General features: G+C 44.9%; 1 protein-coding gene across 1 annotated transcript in view; it reads left to right on the top strand.

The window, feature by feature from the left end:
• Window positions 1-4,918: 4,918 nt before the first annotated feature.
• The window catches only part of LOC117870963 (transient receptor potential cation channel subfamily V member 6-like), a 71,310-nt gene continuing 52,933 nt past the window's right edge, over window positions 4,919-23,295 (top strand). The window contains exon 1 of the mRNA XM_034758489.1: window positions 4,919-5,046. Coding sequence (XP_034614380.1) covers window positions 4,919-5,046 — 128 coding nt within the window. The remainder of the gene's footprint in view (window positions 5,047-23,295) is intronic.

Here is a 23,295-nt window from a genome sequence, read left to right as displayed (position 1 = left end):
TAGGATCTCAACCCAGAATTTCAATGGGCGGAGGAGACTGCAGGAACTATGGGATAGCTATGGGATAGCTACCCACAGTGCAACGCTCCGGAAATCGACGCTAGCCCCGGTACATGGATGCACACTGCTGAATTAATGTGCTTAGTTTGGCCGCATACATTCGACTTTATACAATCTGTTTCCAAAATTCAAATTATATAAATTCGGATTAATCCCGTAGTGTAGACATACCCTTACAGTGACATGTGATCATGTCACATGAACTGGAATCCATCTTTAACATGGTGCTTTTCCAGTGAGGGGGGGTGACAACCCAGAGGGACAAAGGGTTCCCACCTTATGCAAAAGATATATAAAGGGGTGGAACAGAACAGAACAGAAGAGCCATCATGAAGAATCCCCTAGCTACCACCTGAACTGGAACAAGAGCCATACCAGGGGAAAGAATTGTGCCCAGGCCTGGAAGATGTCCAAGCTGAGGAAAAAACTTACTGAAGCATCTCTGAGGGTGAGATTATCTGTATTCAGTTTGATTAGACATAGATTTGCGCATTTTATTTTATTTTGCTTGGTGACTTACTTTGTTCTGTCTGTTACTATTGGAACCACTTAAATCCTACTTTCTGTATTTAATAAAAACACTTTTTCCTTATTAATTAACTCAGAGTATGTATTAATACCTGGGGGAGCAAACAACTGTGCATCTCTCTCTATCAGTGTTATAGAGGGCTAACAATTTATGAGTTTACCCTGCATAGGCATTATACAGGGTAAAACGGATTCATTTGGGTTTAGACCCCATTGGGAGTTGGGCATCTGAGTTTTAAAGACAGGAACACTTCTGTCAGCTGCTTTCAGGTAAACCTGCAGCTTTGGGGCAAGTAATTCAGAACCTAGGTCTTTGTTGGAGCAGACGGGACTGTCTGGCTCAGCAAGACAGGGTGCTGGGGCCCCGAGCTGGCAGGGAAGGAGGGGTAGAAGTAGTCTTGGCACATCGGGTGGCAGCTCCCAAGAGGGTTTCTGTGGTCCAACCCATCACAAAGGCAAATTAAATCTGCAATGATTTGATTTTCTGAGTGGGGAAGGGGCCAGTTGCCTCAGTGGCAGACATGCTGGCAGGGCCAGAAATAGGATATTAGAGAATGAATTAGCTCACCCAGTACATCTGATGGAGGGCTGAATAACTGCCCCTTGGCTGCCACTCTCAGGACTGAACCAGAGACCCCCCAGAGCTATTACAAAAACAACAAACACAGCCCATTACAGCTTGATCTATGGATCCATAATTAATAGGTAGAGGAAAAAGCACTATAGCAACTCATATTCTCATAGATCAGCACAGAGGGTGACTTGTAAAATACACTCACCAATGGGTTACACCAGTGCAAGATTATACCTGTTCCAGGGCTCTGTCTGGTCAGATTTTAAACCTCTCATGTTGTGTGGCTTCCAGCACTTCCCATGGGAGAGACTAGTCTCAGCTAGGGCCATTAGAACAGCTGGTATTTCACTAGTATCTTTTCCCTGGTGCTTCTGGGAAGCATAGAAGCTGTCTTTAAATGAAAAATAATGAGGATCACAATTGTCAGCATATTGCTTTAAACCCACAAAAAGGTTCATGGATGGTTAATTTCTATTTAACCTTAACTCGCTCACCCCATCACACACAGCAGGAGTTGGTGGGGCCGCTGTAGACTGAAGTACTTTTCCGATCATAATCCCACTCAAATGTTTGCACAAGTGCAACTCTAACTTCCTGATTGGCCCTGGCACGGGGAGAGAAAGTGGTTTATGATCCCAGCCACCCATGCTCTGATTGTTTCTGTAAAAAGAAAACAGTAGTCGGCTCCTAATTGCCAGCTACAGTGAGATAGATTTTATTCTGAGTTCACAGGGTTTATGCTCACAGAGTTCAGCAGACTGGCTGCACCTTGGGGCCAGGTTCAGGTAGGGGTGCCAAATCTGCAGAGGTAGCAGGGTGCAGCAGAGCTGCCTGGTATGATCATTACTGTTCATGCCTCAGTGCTGTGTGCTTCCCTAATAACAGTTAGAAAATCAGGCTGTCTCCCCCTTTGTCATGGTGCTGGCTAGGGCACATTGCAGGTTCCCCACTCTCTGTTTAATAGAAACATCCACTGACCTAATCCCCATACCACAGACCAGGTCTGGACATGTGCCCTTTTCTCTCCCCACACCTGCATGGGCTGAAATCCAGGCCCAGTTGGCAAGGCAGAGCAGTCTGGGACAGGTGGGCAAGAGGGAGGAAGCAATATAATGATTCTTGGGCTTTGAGGCCAGGGACCCTGATCTGGGGTGAGGTTTTCCAAGTCATAAAAATGGGCAATCTGTGGGGACAGTTTTGTTGGTGTGAACATGGAAGGGTCTTGCAATGGATGGGAAGTGAAACTGAAGCCCCTCTTCCCTTCCCCACTCCTCACCATCCCCAGTACCCTACACATTTTACTATACATGCAGGGGGAGGAGTGGTTCCAGGACTCATTGAAAGGGGGCTCATTCGCAGGCCTCCTGGTGGGAAAGGAGAGGATAGCAGCATTGGCAGGCCTGGAGGTGAGCTGGTCTTTGGGATGTGCATGTGCTACTCCTGGGGGAATTCTGTGCCAAAAATTCTGAACACCGTATTTTAAAATTTTGCAAAATTCTGCATATTTTATTTGTCAAAATAGCACAATATAATCACTCCAGTTTGAATAATTTTGATACTTTATTTCAAAATACCTGTCAACAAGTATGTCAACAATACATTCAACAACAACAAAAAGATTCTCCCAGGAGTAGAGAGTTAAAGAACCCCCTATGACAACCCACTTCCAGTTGGGAGGTGTTGGAGGGGGCTGCGTGGGGTCCTCAGAGCCCAGACACCTGCATTCCCTCCCCCCAGAACCCAGCCATGGGGCACCCCTGAACCCAGACACCTGCACCCCCAGAACCTTTACTCCCCCTAGCTTCTTTACTGTCCAGCCGGGGGATGTGTCGCAGTGCGGCCCTGCCCTTCTTCACCCTTTGCCAGAGCTTGGTCTCTCAGGACCTCTCCTGTCTCCAAGAGAATGAGTATTAAGCCGAGCAGCCAGAGCTTGCAGAGCCTTCATCTCCACTGGGTTAGGCACTCTGCTCACTGCAAACCTGTGTTCTGCAGAGCCCAGTGGCCCCTAGTGGCAGCCAGAAGCTCTGCAGCCCCAATTCTGTGGGGGAAACATGGAATTCTGCACAAATTCTGCTTTGTGCAGTGGTGCAGAATTCCCCTAGGAGTAATGTGCTGAGCCAGGCTGTTTTCAGCAGAGCTTGGCAAATAACTCATTTTTCAGTTCACTGGCAGGTCCAAAAAATTGAAAAAAAAATCAGTTCTGGTAGAACCAAATCCTAACACTGTGAAAAATTTTGGCAAATTGAAATGGTTTTATTTGGGGCATTTTTCCAGGCACTAGATTCACAAATGGCCAGAGGAGTCACCTCTGCCCATATCTTTTAGTCCAGAGGTTAGGGCACGCATCCAGGGCATGGGTGATTCAGGTTCAATCTCCCCCACTTCCTTCGGCAGGTGATTGCTCTAACCACAGGGCTATGCAATCATTCTCACACACTTTCCCTAGACCAATAACTACCCATTGTCTTTCATAATGGCAATTCATAGTCATTCATAATGATAATGACATTGGGACAAAAAGATAGTGTAAGAATGACTGAATAGCCCATGTTAGGGCACAGACCTGGGAGGCCCAAGTTCAAGTCCCTGTGCCAATAAATATTTAATTATTTATACAAACTGTAACAGCTTCAATAACAGAAATTGAAAGACACCCCACCACCCCCTCCACACACAAACATACCTCAGAATATCCCATGGCCCAGTGGTCAGAGTGCTCTTTTGTAATGCGGAATTCTCTAGAGACAGAGGGGGGAATTAAACCTGACTCACCCACATGCTGGATGAATATCTGCCACCCCTGCCTTCACCTTCTTCTGCTATTTCTTTTCTTGCTGTTTTGTGAATGGTGTTTAAATCCTTCTCCCGCAAATTTTTGGTCCAAAACTATTTTGTGAATTCATCTAAAATTCGCAAATAGTTTTGAGTTGACCCAAACTGCATTTTTCAGCAAATTAATTATTTTCATTAAAAATATCACCTAGCTCTAGTCATTGTGAGCAGGTCAACTGACAGGCAGCTTTTACAATCTGCACGGATGTATACAAATTGGACAAAACACTGATTTATATACTACCAACTGGAACTGTGGGACAGAACCGTAAATGGCTTTGTTTTCAAGGACCCATGGTCATCCTAGTCCCATCAAATGATTTTACAGCATGCGTTTGTGAGTGTGGTGATGGAGGGAGGGGAAGATTTGCTTGAAGCAGTTTGCCTGTGTGCCTAGGCCAAATTTCCCATTCACTGTCTCATCTCATTCTCTCCTCTTGTACAGGGAGACACACAGAGGAGCAAATATGTCCTGCAGATACTAATACGTCCTTTACATCCTTTGCTTGTTTTTAAAAAACTTCTTATCAGCTTTAAAATATTTAAAAAACGAATGGAAGTTCTGTGTAGTTTAGAAGTGAGATTGCTCAATAGACATGTGGGAGTGTGAGCGGCTTCCAAACAAAGCTGTGTCTCTTTAAATCAGAAGGTAACTTAGTAGAGAGGGGTGTGTTCTCGCTTTCAGCAATTCCCCAGCAGGTAGTATCTGTTTCTGAGACACAGCCAGACGCCTGCCTCAACCAAATGTTGTAACCATCCACCTGTCTCCCAAACTGATATTTTCTGAAGGAGCATCTATCTCCCACTCAGATCATCTTGCCCTCCTGGAACGAAGGGGTAGAGAGCCATTCACAAAGAAACATCACAGGAAGAAGGGGATGGAGCAGCAGGTCTGAGTTCAGCTGACGAGGAGAACACAGGACAATGGGGATGTTCCTGCCTGGGGATCATGGGCTGCTCCTTGGGCTCTGGAACTCTCTGTTGCGCAGGTTTCAGAGTGAAAAATCCTGGACCAGACGCCTGGATGAAATCAACTTGCTGCAGCAGAAAAGGTAAGTTCCAGCCTGGCAGCTCCCTCCTACTTCTTCTTCAATCCCTTCTCTCTCATGTTGTTCCATCTGGGGCTCTTCCTGCAACAGGTAAGTGGAGAATGGGCTCTGAGTACTTGCCTATGTCCCGGCTATCTCCCCTGAAGACAGGCAATCCTGTCATTTTACATTCCCAAGGCAACTGTGCAAAACACTGTAACTAGATCCCCAAGGGAAAAGCTGCTTGTAGTTTTCACCTGCTTTCTGCACCTGGCTGGGATGCAAAACATAATCTCTGTCTCCAACCAGCAGAGAAGCACTTCTGTCTTTTCTGGAGGAAAGAGGCATTTTTTCCTGTGTTGCTGGCTTTAGGGCAACCATGCCCCTGGAGCTGCTACAGACACCAGTTAATAGACGTTAAATAAATCTACCCCACCCAGGTGCACCCTAATCTTAGAAGTGGGACCCCTAAACTGGTCCAGTCAGAGAGGGAAAGAAGAGTTGATGGGGATCCTGTGCCAGCTGTGATGTTCTGTAGTCTCACGTGACAGTGCTCTGCCCCCTTCTCAGTGTGGAATGATTGTGCCATGTGAGAGATGGGTCAGACCCACAACTAATGCTCACCTCCTATTGAAATGGATTTGTGGCAAGGGGCACAATGACTTCTTGCTGCTTTGTTCTCAGTGTCCAGAAATTCCTCTTCCTTCCCAACAAGTCCTCAGGAAGGAAAGGGCACCGCTCCTGGCTTGGATCAGCCACTGAGCGTTGAGGAGGTCTCTGCAGTGAGACATGAGGAGCAACCCATACCCTGAGCATGCTGCTTCCTGCTCTCTTGCCCTTGGTGACCTCCCACTCCTAACTGTGCTCACCAGCTAAACCCTAAAGTTTGGTTTGTGAAGGGCTGGCAGCAAACTGTGTCCTTCAGGTTCACTTTGAGGGTTGAGTCCTAAGAACTGTGACTTTCAGGGATGCATCCTAGCCCTCTCACCGCTCAAGGAGTCATGGGGCTCTCGTTTTACTTTAGATGTTCTTTAATCAGGGTCATTATAAGCCTTTAGGGGTGGGGTGGCACCAGTGCTGCCCACAGAGCAAGTATCTGGGATTGGGAAATGTCTGGTGTAGGCCTGCTGTCCTCACAATCCAGAAGGGTCTTTCTGGGTGGGGTGGTAATATTGCAGCAAGAGCAGAGAAAACACTTCTACCAGCTTGAGCCCATGGACAGAGAGGCTCCCTAATCCCGAGCATAGTAGACAGAGATGACTGTCCTAGAGCACAGCGATTAGGGAAGTCTGGCCACTGTGCCAGGGATTCTGGGACACACAGTTGTAGACAACTGATTAGGTGCATGGCGTTGACTTCCTGTGGTTGGCCACAGGACTAGATTGGTTAGTGATCCAAGCTGCTGAGCAAATCTTATGACATACTTAATACAATAATAATACCTATCATTTGTATAACACTTTTCAGTAGATCTCAAAGTGCTTTATGGAGATGGTCTTTATTCCCATTTTACAGATGGGGAAACTGAAGCATAGAAACAGGAAATGACTTGCCCACTGTCACCCAGCAGGCCAGGAGTAGAGATTGGACTAGAACCCAGGGCTTTTCAATCCTAGTGCTAGACTCTATTGACTAGTCAACACTGTTCACCCTTTGCATTCTTATAGGAGCACCTATCTGAGCATAGCAAAGAATTTCACAAGCATTAATGAATTAATTCTTGGATAAATATCATTATCTCTATTTTACAGATGGGGAAGCTAAAGCACAGAGAGGCTAAGGTCCAAATCCTCAGAGGCATTTAGGCTCCAATAACTTCCATTGATTTCAATGGAAGTTAGGTGCCTAAATGCCTTTGCGAAGCTGGGCTAAGTCACTTGCCCAGTGACAGAGCCAGGATAGCACCCAGAAATCTTGCTTCTGAATCCTCTGCTTTAACCACTAGACAAGGTTCTTTACTGCTGATTCAATATATTGTTAAACAAGTATAATTGTGCAATGGTGGCCAAAAACAGCAAAGATGGATGTTAGGGTATGTAATGAATGTGGGAGTGAATGCCACTGAAAATATTATAATGCTGTTATAATAAATCAATGGGACACCATCTGCTGTAATGATGCACTCAATTTTGGTTATCTTATATAAAAAAGGAGATATCAAAAAATGAGGGGGCTCTGAGATGGGTGACAAAAATGATTTAAAGGCATAAAGACACTTTGGAAAAGATTGAAATTGTTGAGTGTAGAGATGAGAGGTGTAAAAGGAGACGTGAAAGGGGTTTACAACACAATGAATGGGATAGAGAAGGTAAATTCGATATTCCTGTGTATCCCTTCTCATAATACAAGAACAAAGAGATGTCCAATAAAATTGAAAAGCAATAAATTTAAAACTGATTAAAGGGAGTAGTTTTTATGCAATATATAATAAACTCGTGGAACTTGTTGCCACTAGGTGTGACTGGGATCAAGAATGTGGCATGATCCAAAAAAGGATTAGACACATCAATGAATAATGAAAACAAGAGGTATAAATAATGTGCAAGAAGTATAAACCCTCATGCTTACAGCATAAGCCAAGCATCAAGCCCAGATCCTCCAATGTGCTTAGGCACCTAATGCCATTAAATACCTTTGAAGATCTGGGCATAGTTGCCTGAGATTCAAAAGAAACCTGTCCTTAGGACATGTTCATACTGAATGGCCCTCTTCCACCTTCCTCTGAAGCATGTGGTATTGGCTACAGCCAATGACAGAATACTGGACTGAGTGCACCACTGTTGTGATCCAGTATGGCGATTGCTAGGTTACTGTAGTTTCATACAGTAAGACAGCTATAGTGCCATTCAGTGTGGCCTGGAGGAGTGAGTGCAGGCCTAAGAGTCAGGTAATGCTGAGTTCTTATCCTGGACTTACCTACCTTAGTTTCCCTATCTGTACATTGGGGATAATAATATTTATCTACCTACCTCCTAGAGGTATGGGGGGGGGGGGAAATTCATTAGTTAATGTCTGCAAAGAGCTTTGAATAAATAAAGTGCAGTAAAAGTCCTGGATATTATTCATATAGTAAATCTGAAATATTTATAAATATGAGTTGGTTGCCTTTCCGATTGTATTATTTCATTCCATTACAATCTGTACATCATACACACATTCCTTATACACGAACAGCCACGTGCCTGCAGTGGGATGTATGTACCTCATATTGTGTCAGCCTTGAGTGGTAATCTGGAAATCAAAAAGGTGACTTAGTGCCATGGGGAATTGGAATTTCATGTAGAAGGTCTGGCACATTCTTCTGAATGATCATATAGATTGGTAGCTGCGGAATGCAGTATGGTGCACTTAGCCATATTGCTGGCCTGTTAACATAGCAGTGATGATTGTGAACCACTCAGATGTGATTGATGCTTAAGAGTTGTGTTTTAAGATATCTTTATCTTTATCTCAGGTTTTATTATATAACTCAAATAGCCCAGAGCCATTTTGTTTTTATGGGCTAAATTCTAACCTCGGTGACACTGTCCAACCTCAGTGAGATTGTATGGGTGTAAATGAGGCTAGAACTTGGCCCTGTGGCCCAAAGTCACCCCTGGTGTAAAGTCACTTCAGCAGAATAAGAACAGGGATGAATTAGGTGCTGTGGAGCTGTTTTTCAGAGGTATTGACCACTCCTGGCTCCCATTGACTTCAAGTGGTGTTGACAAGGTTCAGTAATTTGGCAAATCATCAGGCTCTATGGGTTCATCTTCTACTAGAACAGCAATCTGATGGGTCATGCAGGAGAACTCTTTTCACTTGCTGAAACATTTCTGGTAAGACTTTGCAGTAACATCTCACCAGTATTGCTCTGGAAGAGGCCTGTGCCTCATGCTGATGTTAGGCTGGGGCCCTTAAGTAAGAACAAACTCTTCAATGGCCTTAAGCCAACTGCAATACTGTTTTTTGTCTGTTTGTTTGTTTTTGAAGTCAGCAGTTACCATAAAGACATTTTGTGCCTTCAGCTGTTCTTTTTGTTAGTAGGGATAATCTGATTAGATATGTCAATCTGGATCTCAAACGCATTTACTACACTCTATTAGGACATCACTATGCAGATGTTTCTAAAAGACCCTGTCTGTTGGGGCAAAGTTCTATGTTTTAAAGAAATCATAGACACTAAATATGAAAATATCTTTTTATCTCATATAGTTAAGGCTAAGATTTTGTCATGGATATTTTTAGTAAAAGTCAGGGACAGGTCACGGGCAATAAAGAAAAATTCACGGAAGCTGTGACCTGTCCCTGACTTTTACTAAAAACAGGGCCGGCTACAGGGTTTTTGCTGCCCCAAGCGGTGGGGGGGGGGGAAAAAAGCCGCAATCGCGGTCAACGGCACTTTGGCGGCAGCTCCACCACGCCGCTTCATTCTTCGGCGGCAATTTGGCAGCAGGTCCTTCCCTCCGAGAGGGACTGAGGGACCCGCCCCCTCTCCGTTGGCCGCCCCAAGCACCTGCTTGCTTGGGAGCCGGCCCTGACTAAAAATATCCGTGACAAAATGGGAATCTGCAGGTCCCCACACTGCTTGCCACGGGGCAGCTGCGCGGCAGCTAGGGGCTGCAGAGGCCCCCACCATGGGTTGTCGGAGCTCCAGGGTCCTCCGCTACCCACGGCTGGGAGTTGCGGGGCCCCCACCACCTGCAGCAGCTGGGGGCTGCAGGGTACCCCTGCTGCCGCAGCTCCAGGGGCCTGCAGCAGCCAGGAGCTTGGGAGTTCCCCTGCCACCTGTGGCAATTGGGAGCTGCAGAGTTCCCCATCACTCACAGCTCCAGGGGCCCCCACCACCCACTGCGGTTGGGAGCTCAGGGGTTCCCCCACCGCCTACGGCATTTGGGACCTGCGGGGTACCACCACTGCCTGCGGCAGCTTGGAACTCTGGGGGCCAGCAGAAGTGGTGGGGGTGCCCAGGAACTCCCTGTCCCCACGGACAGCAGGGGACCCTGCAGCTCCTGAGAGCCACAGGCTGAAGTCACGGAGGTTGCCCGGAAGTCACGGATTCTGTGACTTCCATGACCTCAGTGACTAAATCATAGTCTTACATATAGTCCATCAACCTGCCAATAGTGAAGTGTTCTCAGTGGTACATTTCTCAAAGCGTTCAGCATATGGGATGGTTAATACTGAGATCTATTCGGCTGTGGAATGGTCTTCCAAGTGGAGTTGTGGAAGGCCTTTCTCTTGAATCCTTTTAAATTGGACTGTATAATATACTGCCGTCCAGCTGTACTGTATTATAAGGAATAGCCCTGAACTGGTCTGATATGGAAAGAACAAGACGTACCTTAGTGGGAACTTTCCATTTCTCTGTAATTTTTATGATGAAGATAATGGGTTTTTAGTGTTATTTTTGTAATGTTCCTTTTTATACTTTCCCTCCCTTGAAATTATTTTCAAATAGGATGGCTCTGAAATAATAAACAAAGGTCACACTGGTTTTAAGTTAGGTATGCAACTACTCTGAGGAATGTACTGATTTGTAACAGATCCCATGTTGAAGGATCTCTGCTAATGATGAGTAAGTACCTAAAAAGTTCTGCTTGTTTAGGAGAACGACCCCAAAGTTTGACTGTTTGGCTTAACCTTCTTGGGGCTGGAAACCAGACTGGGAAATTTCAAGAGAGATCAACCTTGCCCTCAAGAATTCAAGAGAGGCAGTGCTGTCTAGTACTTAGTGTAGGACACTGAGAGTCAGGAGAGCTTGGTTCTTTTTTCACTCTGTCACTGACTGGCTGTGAGACCTTCAGATCATCTTTGCACCTCTCTGTGCCTCGGTTTCCCCATCTGTATAATAGCAATAATATCAGCCCCATTTTGTAAAGTGCTTTGAGATCCTCAGTTGAAAGGAGCTATAGAAATATGCAATGCATCATTTCCCACTTCATGTCAAACTAAAAACACCTTGATAACAGTTTGTTTTAGGTTGGCTTTAACATTTAGGCCTGGTCTACACACAGAAATTGCACCAATTTAACTTTGCTGTTTTCTAAATTGATTTAGCTAAATTGGTGCAATTTCTGTGTGTAGAGAAGCTCTAACAGTTCCAGCTAGGATCCAGAAGCATGGAAGCAGCCACAGTGAAAATACAGAACTAAGATGGGGGAACATATCAGCCCTTACAGTGCACTTAAAAATTAAGTAGCACAGAAGTCTTCTGCAAGGACATTTGAAAAGGACAGGAAAAATAGTTATGGAAAGTACTTGCGTAGTGGTTACTATCAAGTCTCCTGCATCTTTGTATATGCATAGTACCTGTCATCCAAGGATCTCAGAGCACTTTATAAACAATAGCAAATTAAACTTCACAACACCTCTATGAGCAGCATATCATTATTTCCATTTTACAGATGAAGACACTGAACCACAGCAGGACTAACTTGGACAGTCTGAGTAGGAATCCTAGGGCCTGATTTTAATATGTGTTACCTTTTGACAACAACAATGATCCAACCTTCAAAATAGAGATCGGGAGAAGTGGAAAGGTATGGTGAAATGGGGACAATATTGGACATGCAAGGAGGGACACAGTAGATGATTCATAGATTACAAGGCCAGAAGGGAATCTAGGCTGTGATCATCTAATCTGTATAACACAGGCTATAGAACTGCCCCCAAATAATTCCTAGAGCTTAGCTTTTAGAAGAAAACATCCAATGTTGATTTAAAAGTTGTCAGTGATGGAGAATCCACCACAACCCATGGTAAGTTGTTCTAATGGTTAATTACTCTTGTCTTTAATAAATTGTACTTTATTTTCAGTCTGAATTTGTCCATTTTCAACTTCCAGGCATTGGATCATGTTATTCCTGTCTCTGCTTGATTGAAAAGCCCTTTATAAATATTTATTCCCCATATAGATACTTACAGACTGCAATCAAGTCACCCCTTAAACTTGATTGACCTCTTTGAGTTTTATAAGGCAAGTTTTCTAATCCCTTAATCATTCTTGTGGCTCATCTCTGAACACTCTCCAATTTATCAACATACTTCTTGAACTATGGGCATCAGAACTGCACACATTATTCCAGTAGCTGATGCACCAGCGCCAAATATAGAGATAAAATAATATTTCTACTCCTACTCAAGATTCCCCTGTTTATGCAACTCAAGATTGCATTAGCTCTTTTGGCTTCAGCAACACACTGTGAGCTCATGTTCATCTGATTAACTACCCCACCCCCAAATCTTTTTCAGAGTCACTGCTTCCCAAGAAAGAGTCCCCCGTTCTGTAATTATGGCCTACATTCTTTGTTCCTAGATGTATACATTTACATTTATTTGTATTAAAACACATATTGTTTGTGTGCATCTAGTTTATCAAGTGGTCCAGATTGCTCTGAATCACTGGCCTGTCCTTTTCATTATTTACCACTCCTCCAATTTTTATGTCATCTGCAAACTTTATTGGGGATAATTTTCTGTTTCCTTCTAGATCATTGCTAAAAATGTTAAATAACATTGGGCCACAATCCTTGTGGGATTCCATTGGAAACACACCCACTTAATGACGATTCCCAGTTTACAATTACATTTTGAGACGTATAAGTTAGCTAGCTTTTAGTCTGTTTAGTTTTTTAATCAGAATGTTGTGAAGTACCAAGTCAAATGCCTTACAGAAGTCTAAGTATATTACATCAACACTATTACCTTTATCAATCAAACCTATAATCTTATAAAAAAAAATCAAGTTAGTTAGACAGGATCTATTTTCCATAAACCCTTGTTGACTGGCATTACAGTAGAACCTCAGAGTTATGAACACCAGAGTTACGAACTGACTGGTCAACCACACACCTCATTTGGAACCAGAAGTGCGCAATCAGGCAGCCGTAACAAAAAACAAAAACAAAAACAAAAAAAGAAAGAAAGAAAAGCAAATACTATGTTAAATGTAAACTATTAAAATATAGGGAAAGTTTAAAAAAAGATTTGACAAGAGAAGGAAACTGTTTCTGTTTCATTTAAATTAAAATGGTTAAAAGCAGCATTTTTCTTCTGCATAGTAAAGTTTCAAAGCTGTATTAAATAAATGTTCAGTTGTAAACTTTTGAAAGAACAACCATAACATTTTATTGAGAGTTATGCACAACTTCCATTCCCGAGGTGTTCGTAACTCTGAAGTTCAACTGTAATTACATTTGTGACGGTACCTCCCATAAGGCTTTATGGAAATATGCTTAGAATGTGTTTTATGCTACATATGCCATGTAACATATCTCTGTAAAGGTTATGATCTACTGAATCTATTAATCCTATTTGTATGCATATATCATTTTTGTATCTGAAGTTACGAATATTGGTTGTGTACTGCCTTGATTTCTAACCTTAGTAGAGCATTTGGTCAGTTCCTGGAGAAAGGAATGTTGAAGTTAAGTACCTAATCAAGAAACACTTAAAGGACAATGAATCTTGGAATGCTCCAATCCACATAAGAAGTCTACTTGAGGACTTTCAAGGTAGCATGTGACCCATGGCTGCTACCTGGTAAGAAACTGTGAGTCATGCATGGACATGTGACTTGCCCAGGTGACTCCAAAACTCCATCTTGGAGCTGGACTTTGCATAGGAGTGAGGAGGGGGTCTCCACCCACAAGAGAAAGTCTATTTAACCCCCTGGGAGACCCCTCCATTTTGTCTTCAGCTGGCTAAAGAAAGAGCCTCTCCACCCCCCAGGACACCTGAAAGAAACTGTAACAAAGGACGGTGACTGCCAGGGGTGTGAGTGATTGCTGGACCCAGGCTAAAAGAAGATTAGTCTGTAAAAGGGAGCATTCTGGAACCGGTGCGGATCTTATCTGTATTCAGTTTGATTAGACATAGATTTGCATGTTTTATTTTATTTTGCTTGGTGACTTACTTTGTTCTGTCTGTTACTACTTGGAACCACTTAAATCCTACTTTCTGTATTTAATAAAATCACTTTTTCCTTATTAATTAACTCAGAGTATGTATTAATACCTGGGTGAGGCAAACAGCTGTGCATCTCTCTCTATTGGTGTTATAGAGGGCGAACAATTTATGAGTTTACTCTATATAAGCTGTATACAGGGTAAAACTGATTTATTTGGGTTTAGACCCCATTGGGAGTTGGGCATCTGAGTATTAAAGACAAGAACACTTCTGTAAGCTGCTTTCAGTTAAGTCTGCAGCTTTGGGGCACGTCTTTCAGACCCTGGGTCTTTGTTGGAGCAGATGGGCATGTCTGGCTCAGCAAGACAGGGTGCTGGGGTCCCAAGCTGGCAGGGAAAGCAGGAGCAGAAGTAGTCTGGGCATATCAGGTGGCAGCTCCCAAGGAGGCTTCTGTGATCCAACCCGTCACAACATTGTCCTCCTTTAACTCTTTATTATTGAGTCCCATGTCAGCCACTCCATTACCTTGCCCAGGATTAATGTCAGGCTGACAAGCCTATAACTAAGTAGGTCATCCCTTTTTAAAAATTGGCACAACATTAGCTTTCTTTCAGTCTTCTGGAACTTACCCAGTGCTCCAAGACATATTGAAAATGAACGTTAACAGACAGTGAGCTCCTCAGCCAGATCTTTTAAAACTCTTGGATGCCAGTTATCTGGACCTGCTGATTTAAAAATGTCTGACATTAGTAGCTTCTGTGTAACATCCTCCAGAGATACCAGTGGAATGGAAAGAGTGTTATCATCACCATCTGATGAAATTATATCATTTGTTTTTCCCCAAATACGGAATAGAAATATTTATTAAACATTTCTCTCTCTTCTGCATTATCATTGATAATTTTACCATTTCTGTCTTGCAATGGACGAATACCATTGTTTTTGTTTGTTTTTGTTCCTAATATATTTAAAACAACTCCTATTTGCTTTCCTTAACTCTTTTGGTCATAGATTTCTCCTTGAGTCACTTTTTGTTTCCCTCATCAATTTTCTACAATTCCTGACTTCTGATTTATATTCATTACTATGAGCTTCCCCTTTCTTTCATTTGTTGTGTATGTATATATATATATATGTATGTATATATATATATATGTTTTTTATAGCTGCCTTCACGTCCCCTCTAAACAAGGTTGCTTTTTAAATCAGAATGGCCTTCTTCCTCAGTTGTGGGATTGTGGCTTTTGGGCATCTAGTAAGGTTTTGTAAATGCTGCCCATGCTATGCCGCCTTCATGCAGTCCTTCAGATTATGAAATCAGCTAGTGCTGTTGTGTGCCTTAAGGGAACTCGTTCCTCATTTGGCACTAACAGAACAGTTACAGATATTGATCTGTTCTTCCTGTAGCAGAAATTTGAAAACATTCTCTAAACTACCTTGGATGCAACATATCTGTTCTGCACCTTATTGTGGGTTATGCCAAAACTTGAGTCATTTTTAACCTATTGCTTTCTGCAGAGGACTCTCAACAATACCCTCTGCAACACAGATTTCAGTCTTCCTTTTTTTTTTAATCATATGGTCTTTCTGCCGGGGGTTGTGACCCCCAGGAGGGTCATGAATAGGCATCAGGGGATTGTTAACCTATCTTGCCCATATTGCTAAATAGAAGGAGATTTCAGCTGGTTCCCAGCTAGACGGGATGGAGGAAGTAGGATCCTAGTATGTGCTCACTGTGCTACTTTTCAGTGTGGTGTAACAGCAACACAGAGGTAGATAGCTGACCTGGTCAATGTGAACTTCCTGGTCCAGGGAAAGCTAAGGTGATGGCACAGTAAGGCTCAGGTTAGCTTGTTGATTAGGTTTTAGGATTCAGTGGCCCAGCTATGGAATGCTTTAATACAGGAGTGAACAGAGGCCTATTGGTTTCCAGTTTCAAGCTGCAAAGGTCAGTCTAGGCATGTTACTGTGTCAGCTCCTCAGATACTTTCCCCAAGAAAATATCTGAACAGCAGCAGCAGAAATGTGGCAGCCGTTTTTGCTTTTAGTTGCTCCCCATGGCTAGTCTGAATATCTTGGGGAGTGTTGAAAAGGTGATAATAGCAAAAAACATGAAGCACGATGCCTGGGCTCCTTTTCGCTGCCATGGCTAGACCAGGGCTGTGGGGGTAGGAGCAGCCTGTCCCCCCCACCCACAACAACAGCAGGAGTATCCCTGGGAAAGAGAAGCTAGTTGGAAAGAACACAATGTATTTATATGTTAATTTGGGAAACTCAAAATGCTTTACAAATGAGGATACATGTCATTATTCCCACTTGGTTAGAATGAGACACAAAGCCTGCCCAAAGCTTTATGGCATTAGAGCTGGCCATAGAACCCCAGGTCTCCTGACTCATAGGTGCCAACCTTCTCCGGCGCCAGTGGGTGCTCGTGTTCCCCCCCCCGCCCCTTTCCCCACCTCGGCACCGCCCCGACTCCACCCCATCCCCACCCCTCGCCCTGCCCCCATTCCAGCCCCACCCCAAAGTCCCCGCCCTAACTCCGCCCCCTCCCTGCCCCTATTGGATCCCTTCCCCAAATCCCGGCCCCGCCTCTTCCCCCAGTGCACCACGTTCCCCCTCCTCTCCGCCCCACGACTCAGCCCTTTTGCGATGCAACCGCTGGGAGGGAGGGGGGAGAAGCAGGACACGGCAGGGTGCTTGCGGAGGAGGTGGAGGTGAGCTGAAGCAGGGGGATGGGGCTGGGCTATGGGGAGCTGCCGGTGGGTGCTGAGCACCTACCAATTTTTTTCCAGCCCCGGAGCACCCACGGAGTCAGCGGCTATGTCCTGACTTCTAGTCCAGTTCCCTGTCCCCTGCATTGTGGTAAGTATCAAAGCTCTGGTGCAGAGGGTAAAGGCCTGAAGGTGATGTGAGACTCCTCAGTTGTCCTGGCAGGTGTCTGATGTGACCCATACTGGCCCATTCCAGAGTATCTGGTAATCTGCAAACCTCTTTGACCTATATCAGGGACCCCCTGTTGTGTGGTATAATAAGTGGGGGAAGGTAACGTAGTGCAGTGACTGAGCATAGTGAAAAGCGTGACCTGCTCTGTGCAGGCACCATGGAGAGAATGTGAGTTGTAAATGCAGGCCCAAATTTATTTATGCGGGCCCCAAATAGAGCCACTGAATGCTTGAGTTCATGACCCCTGTGTCCCTGGTGCATATGCTGAGCAACACCTTAGTGACAGAGTGGCACAAGTATGAAACCCGGCACAAGGTGCTGTACTGTGGGGGTGGTGCCAATGGTGAGGAACAAAACAACAAACACCCACCTATCTGCTGCTTTATCATGCTGGGATCATTTTGTTGTGACTCTGAGTCACTCACAGATATAAAAATGAAAGGGGGGAACCCTCCAGGGAAAATGTTAAACTGAGCTCTTTCGCCTGGGGCTTTTCAAACAGCTGAACCAACCAGAGAGCTCACAAGAAGAACCAGTTCTGTTGTAATCTAAGAAGGGCTTGCATGCATTTTCCAGTACAATTGCTAATCCCGATTCTGGGAGTTCGGCACATGGTCTGAAGGAAAGAGCAATTAGGGTGGTTTCCTAGCTGTGCAGTTTAGTGCAACTAGCACAGGGTGGGGATTCAAGAATTCCTAAATGTGAATCCCAGCTTTTCCACTGACTCACTCACTGTGTGGCCTTGGGTGTGTCACGTCACCATCTATGGTGGTATTATGGTTCTGGCAAACCCAAATGCTTCAGTTTCCCCATCTGTAAAAGGGGTATGATATTTACTTTGTGAGGATTATGCAACTTTGTTGACCACTTTGAACCTGTTAAGCACCATCTATGGTGGCAGTGATGAGCTCCCAAAATACTAAGAACCGGTTCCCTACCAGGTCCTCAGCGGCACTTCGGCAGCAGGGGGTCTTCACTTGCTCTGAGTTTTCGGCGGCATTTTGGCGGCAGGTCCTTCACCCGGAGCGAGTGAAGGACCCGCCACCAAAGTGCCACCGAAGACCTGGTAGGGAACCGTGCGGTGTGTACGGGTCCAGAGCCCTGGGGTAGCAGGGGGGTGGGAGGGGGCTCCAGGGACTATTTAAAGGGCCGGGGCTCCAGCTGCCTCTGCCGCCCCGGTCCTTTAAATAGCCACTGGAGCCCCACCACTTCCCCGAGGGCTCCAGTGGCTCTGCTGGGGGAAGGGAAGCGAGGGAGGGGCCGGGGGAGCCTCCCCAGCTGGGAGCTCAGGTGGGCCAGACCGGACGGTCCTGCGGGCCAGATGTGGCCCGCAGACCAGAGTTTGCCCACCTGCCCGCCCGCCACTTTAGGAACTGGTTCTACACCAGTTTCTAAATTTAACAACCGGTTCTTGCAAACCGGCTCCAGCTCACCACTATTATGGTTCTGGCAAACCCCAATGAACATGCCTGAATCCATGTGAATCTGAGTCTTGTCTGGGCTTGCAATGAAAACTGAATGTAGGAAAAAGGGGTTCACTCCAACCTGAAGATCTTTGAATATTGGAAGCTGTGCATCAGTTCTGCTGAAAACACTTTAAACCCAGTCGAAGCAGAACCTGGAAGAATTCACACAACCCTAGCATGAACAGCTCTCACTGAACATGAGTCATTTAAGACATGACCAAATGCTGCATGTGAACTAGGTTTACACCTAAGGTAAACAGAGCAGCAGGTGGAACAAATTTATTATGAGTACTGGAGCTTGGTGCCACAGTTCTCCTGCCAGTGGAGAGAGTGTAAGCGCATGTGGCAAAATTTCTGAAAAAGAGAAGACAAAGGCTTGTAACCCGATGGTTACCATAAATGCTATGTCATTGGCGCGGTGACAGTGCTGGCTACAGCTTTTCTTGGGAAGACAAGGTTGCATGACATGTGTAGGGTCTCACTGGCAGCGGCATGCTACAATGCTCATGGATTACAGTAGGAACTGACAATGGTTCACGCGAGCAGACTGAGCTCTCGAGAGGGACAGGGAATATGATACCCATCCTTTCAGCAGTAGGCCCCATTTCCAGCCTCGAACCAGACTGGGGGTAGGGCAGGACTGGATAACTCAGTAAAATATGAAATTTGAGGACAATATATCCAATGTGGCTGGCAGGTTGCTAAAGAGGGAGTGGATGGTTTAGGGGAATGTGAAATAGAGCCTTTCAGCTCTAGGGCACTGGTTCCATTATGGCCACCAGTTTGGGGGATTAGGTTTCTCAGAAGATTAGGGAATGGGATACATACTCTTTACCCTCTAGGGTTCTGTTTCAAATCCACCCACAGGATCCAGCATCCAACAGAAGTGGACCCAGAGGCACTGTTGGGTTTTCTATGCTGAGGTTCCACATATTCCCTTCCATAACTCCACAGTCCAGACCAGGACATAGGGAGACCTTCTGTGGTGACGCTAGGCAGTACAGGCTACATTAATCAACCTGGGAGGTATAGAGCCAGAGAGAATAACAGGTTCTGTCTGGGTCCAGCAGACTCAGTAGAGAATCACCTCTATGGGCATTACAGCAGAAGACTGTCCCTTCCCTACACTGGCCAGCACTCTGTCATGCTCTCCCCTTTCTCACTGGGTATGTGCTAGTAACATTCCTCAGGCTGTAATGCCAGATGGTTTCCTGTTCGGCTGGCTGCTTTGGGGCATGATGATGTTTATTAATTATATGTTATGGGTTGTTTTGCTTATACTCCTGCTACTGTAATTATTGATATGGCTCTCACTGGACTGAAGGTCATACATTCAACCACTTCCCAATAAGAGGCCTCCACACAGTGGGTACTACACATTAGGGACATAGGACTGGAAGGGACCTCCTGGATCATCGATTCCAGCCTCCTGCTATTGCTGGCAACCCGGTCATGTTAGCCCATTCATAAATGTATCAAGCTCTATCTTAAAACTACCTGGGTTGTTTGACTCCACTACACCTTTTAGGATGCTGTTCCAGAATGTCACTCCTGTGATAGTTAGAAATCTTCTAATTTCCAGCACAAATTTACCCTTGGTCAGTTTATACCCATTTGTTCTTATGCCAACATTGCCCTTAAATGACTCTTCACCCTCCCTGATGTTTACCCATGATGAATTGATAGAGAACAATTAAATCCCCTCCCAGCCTTCATTTTCCTAGGCTAAACTGGAGAAGCTCGTCCAGTCTCCTCTCCATTCCCTTGATCATCCTGATTGTTCTTCTCTGCACCTCTTCCAGTTTGAATTCATCTTTCCTGAACATGGGGGACCAGGACTGCATACAATAGTCCAGATGAGGTCTTATCACTGGCTTGTACAATGGCTAAGGCTACAATTTCGTCATAGAAGTCACGGAAGTCACAGAATCCATAACTTCCAGTGACCTCCGTGATTTCAGCCTGCAGCAGTCAGGAGCTGCAGGGTCCCCCCGCCGACCGCCGGGGCAGGGATCTCCTAGGCACCCCCACCACCTCTGGCGGCCCCCAGAAATCCAAGACACTGCAAGTGGTAGTGGTATCCCGCAGCTTCCAACTGCTGCAGGTGGTGGGGAATCCCCAAGCTCCTGGCGGCGACAGATGGTGGGGGCCCCTGGAGCTGCGGGCAGCAGGGGAACCCTGCAGCTCCCAACTGCTGTGGGTGTCGGGGTACCTCCAAGCTCCCAACCACAGCAGGTGGTGGGGGCCCCTGGAGCTGTGGGTGATGGGGAATCTCGCAGCTCCCAACTACCACAGGTGTCAGGGGAACCCCCGAGCTCCTGGCCACCGCAGGCTCCTGGAGCTGCAGCGGCAGGGATACCTCGCAGCTCCCTGCTGCCATGGGGGGGAGCACCCCACAGTTCCTGGCCATTGTGGGTGGTGGGGGGGACCCCTGGAGCTGTGGGTGGCAGGGATATCCTGCAGCCCCCAGCTGCTGCAGGTGGTGGGAGCCCCCCAGCTCCCAGCCATGGGTGGCAGGGGACCCTGGAGCTCCGACACCCAACCTGTGGTGGGGGCCCCTGGAGCTCCTAGCCGCCACACAGCTGCCCCGCCGCAGGCAGTGTGGGGACCTGCAGATCCCCATTTTGTCACTGATATTTTTAGCAAAAGTCTTGGACAGGTCACAGCTTCCATGAATTTTTCTTTATCCCTGTCCCTGACTTTTACTAAAAATATCCGTGAGAAAATCTTAGTCTTAAAAATTTCATTAATGCCATAAAGAAATGAAATAAATGCCAGATTAAGTAAATGGTTCCTCCAAGCTGCTTGACCAATGCTCTGGAAGTATCCTGCACATTAGCCATTTGAAACCTCCTCACCCAAAAGACCTTTGTACTGGCTTTGTATGTGTAGGTGTGAGTGTGTGATACTGCCTTCTAGTGACAGGCTCTCAGAGAAGATAAGTAAACTCCTAATTAGTCTGAGCTCATGAAGCTCTCTTTTAGGTAAAGGCCTGTGTCTTTGGAACTAAAGAGCTGGAGTGTTAGTCCAGCCGTATGTGAGAGAGTGTGATATCTTTGTCTCTGTTGCCTGCAGAGCAGCATAGATTCACTGTAGTGGGTGCTACCTGTTCAAGAAACTGACAGTCAGTGTAAAGTGGTAACCGGTTAGAAAAATCAGAACTATTATTGTTGTTGTTATTATGTATGGGGAGAACATGCTTTGAGGGATACCTGCTGACGTCTAGATAGTGGCTGGGAAAGACATTAGAGCAGTGGTTTGCAACCTATTTACCATTGTGGACTGCATATGCAGCTCTCTGTGTTATGTGGACTGCATCCAACTATATATATACTACCTGTATGGCCCTGAGTATGTCACATGGGCCACAGCTGTGTGCTGAATGGGCCACAAGCAGACCCGCAGGCCATGGGTTGAGAACCACTGCATTAGAGGAACATTGAGTGCGTGAGGCCAATTCAACATGAAGATCTTTTCTTAGGCACTAGAATCTGAAACAATTTTCTCATCTCTCTGTCTCATGTGGCCTGAACCTACTGATTAAGTTTGCCTTGTCGTATCTGTTTCCCCTTTCCTTTGGCTCTATTGTACTGTACAATTGTACTGAAGGAGGGTGTCACTCATGCCCTAAAGACAGAGTGAGACCCAGGGACTGGCAAACTGGTTCAATAAAGCTAAGTACTCATCCTTTCACCCTCCCTTAATCCCTTGCAGATTTCTAGGGCTGAATGCAGGCTTACCCTGCTTTAAGTTTCTAAAATGTTTGGTAACTTTTCTTTCATGGTTTCTTAAATCACTGCCTGTCTAGGCATGTCCTGATTCTTAGGACTGTAAAGCCAGGGAGAGGAAAAAATGTGTTTGTGATATATCTTTGTAATATTTCCAGTTTTGCCATCCCAAGCATTCAAAAATCTTGAGTAGAGCTAGTTGACAATTTTCCACTGGAAAATGCCATTTCCTTGAAATGCAAACTTTCTGTTGGAATATGTCAGTTTCAATAAAATTTTATTTTGGAAAAACAAATTGAAATGCAGCATTGAAATGTTCAATTTTCACCTTTTCAGACCAGAATGTTTCAATTTTTCATTTCAACATTTATTTTACATTATATTATAAAATACATTTTAAAAATTGAAATAACATGTTAATCAACACATTTTGATTTTATTGAATCTAAACAATCTGGGTGACTCAAAATGAATTTTTTTCCAAAAAAATCATTTAGTGGGACATTGCAAAATTCATTGGGTTTTTTTTCCAATTTGAAATAGCAAAATTTCCCACAAAAGAGAAATTCTGGTTCCTACAGATCTCTAAGCATGAATTGGGGACTCCAAAAAACACGAGATTGGCTTAAAAATCATAAACCTTTTAAAAATAACTTCGAGATTTTTAGCTTTGCCTCCTAGTGTTCTGGCCTTAAGGTTTCACATTTTCAACTTTTTCTCCACAACCATGAGAGCTAGAAATTACATTTTTTAAATGAAAGCTGAGAATCTGACCTAGTCACATGAATCCAGGAGCTGGAGCTTTAATAACAGTATCAACTATCACGAGATTTGGTAACACTGTATTTCATCAAGGACTGATAACAAAAATTGTTGGCTATATTGTATGAAAGATTTGTGGGGGTATGGTAAGAGAGCCTTGGTTTTTCACACACACACAGGCTATTGTGTTCCCCTCCAGTTGGAAGCTCTTAAGATTCAACCTTCACAAAGTTAGCACCTAGGTCTCCAGAGATGAAAGGCATAACCCCAATGATGATCTCATCTTCCTTCATCCCATTAAGTGGGTGAGTATGTGGTCAGACTGTGCTGGGTTGTGTTTCCTTGTTTGGGGGTAGTTAGCAGTTTGTTTTCCATACACAAAGAGCAAAATATCCACTTTAGCTTTAGAGCTAGATTAGATCAAGATTAAGGAAGAAAATGACAATAGACAAAAGCAAAGTATGTCTACACAGCACCTAGAC

The sequence above is a fragment of the Trachemys scripta genome, chromosome 1 (assembly GCF_013100865.1).
Source record: "Trachemys scripta elegans isolate TJP31775 chromosome 1, CAS_Tse_1.0, whole genome shotgun sequence".
In the NCBI taxonomy this organism is placed as follows: domain Eukaryota; kingdom Metazoa; phylum Chordata; order Testudines; family Emydidae; genus Trachemys; species Trachemys scripta.
This window is presented reverse-complemented; position numbering and strand designations above follow the sequence as displayed.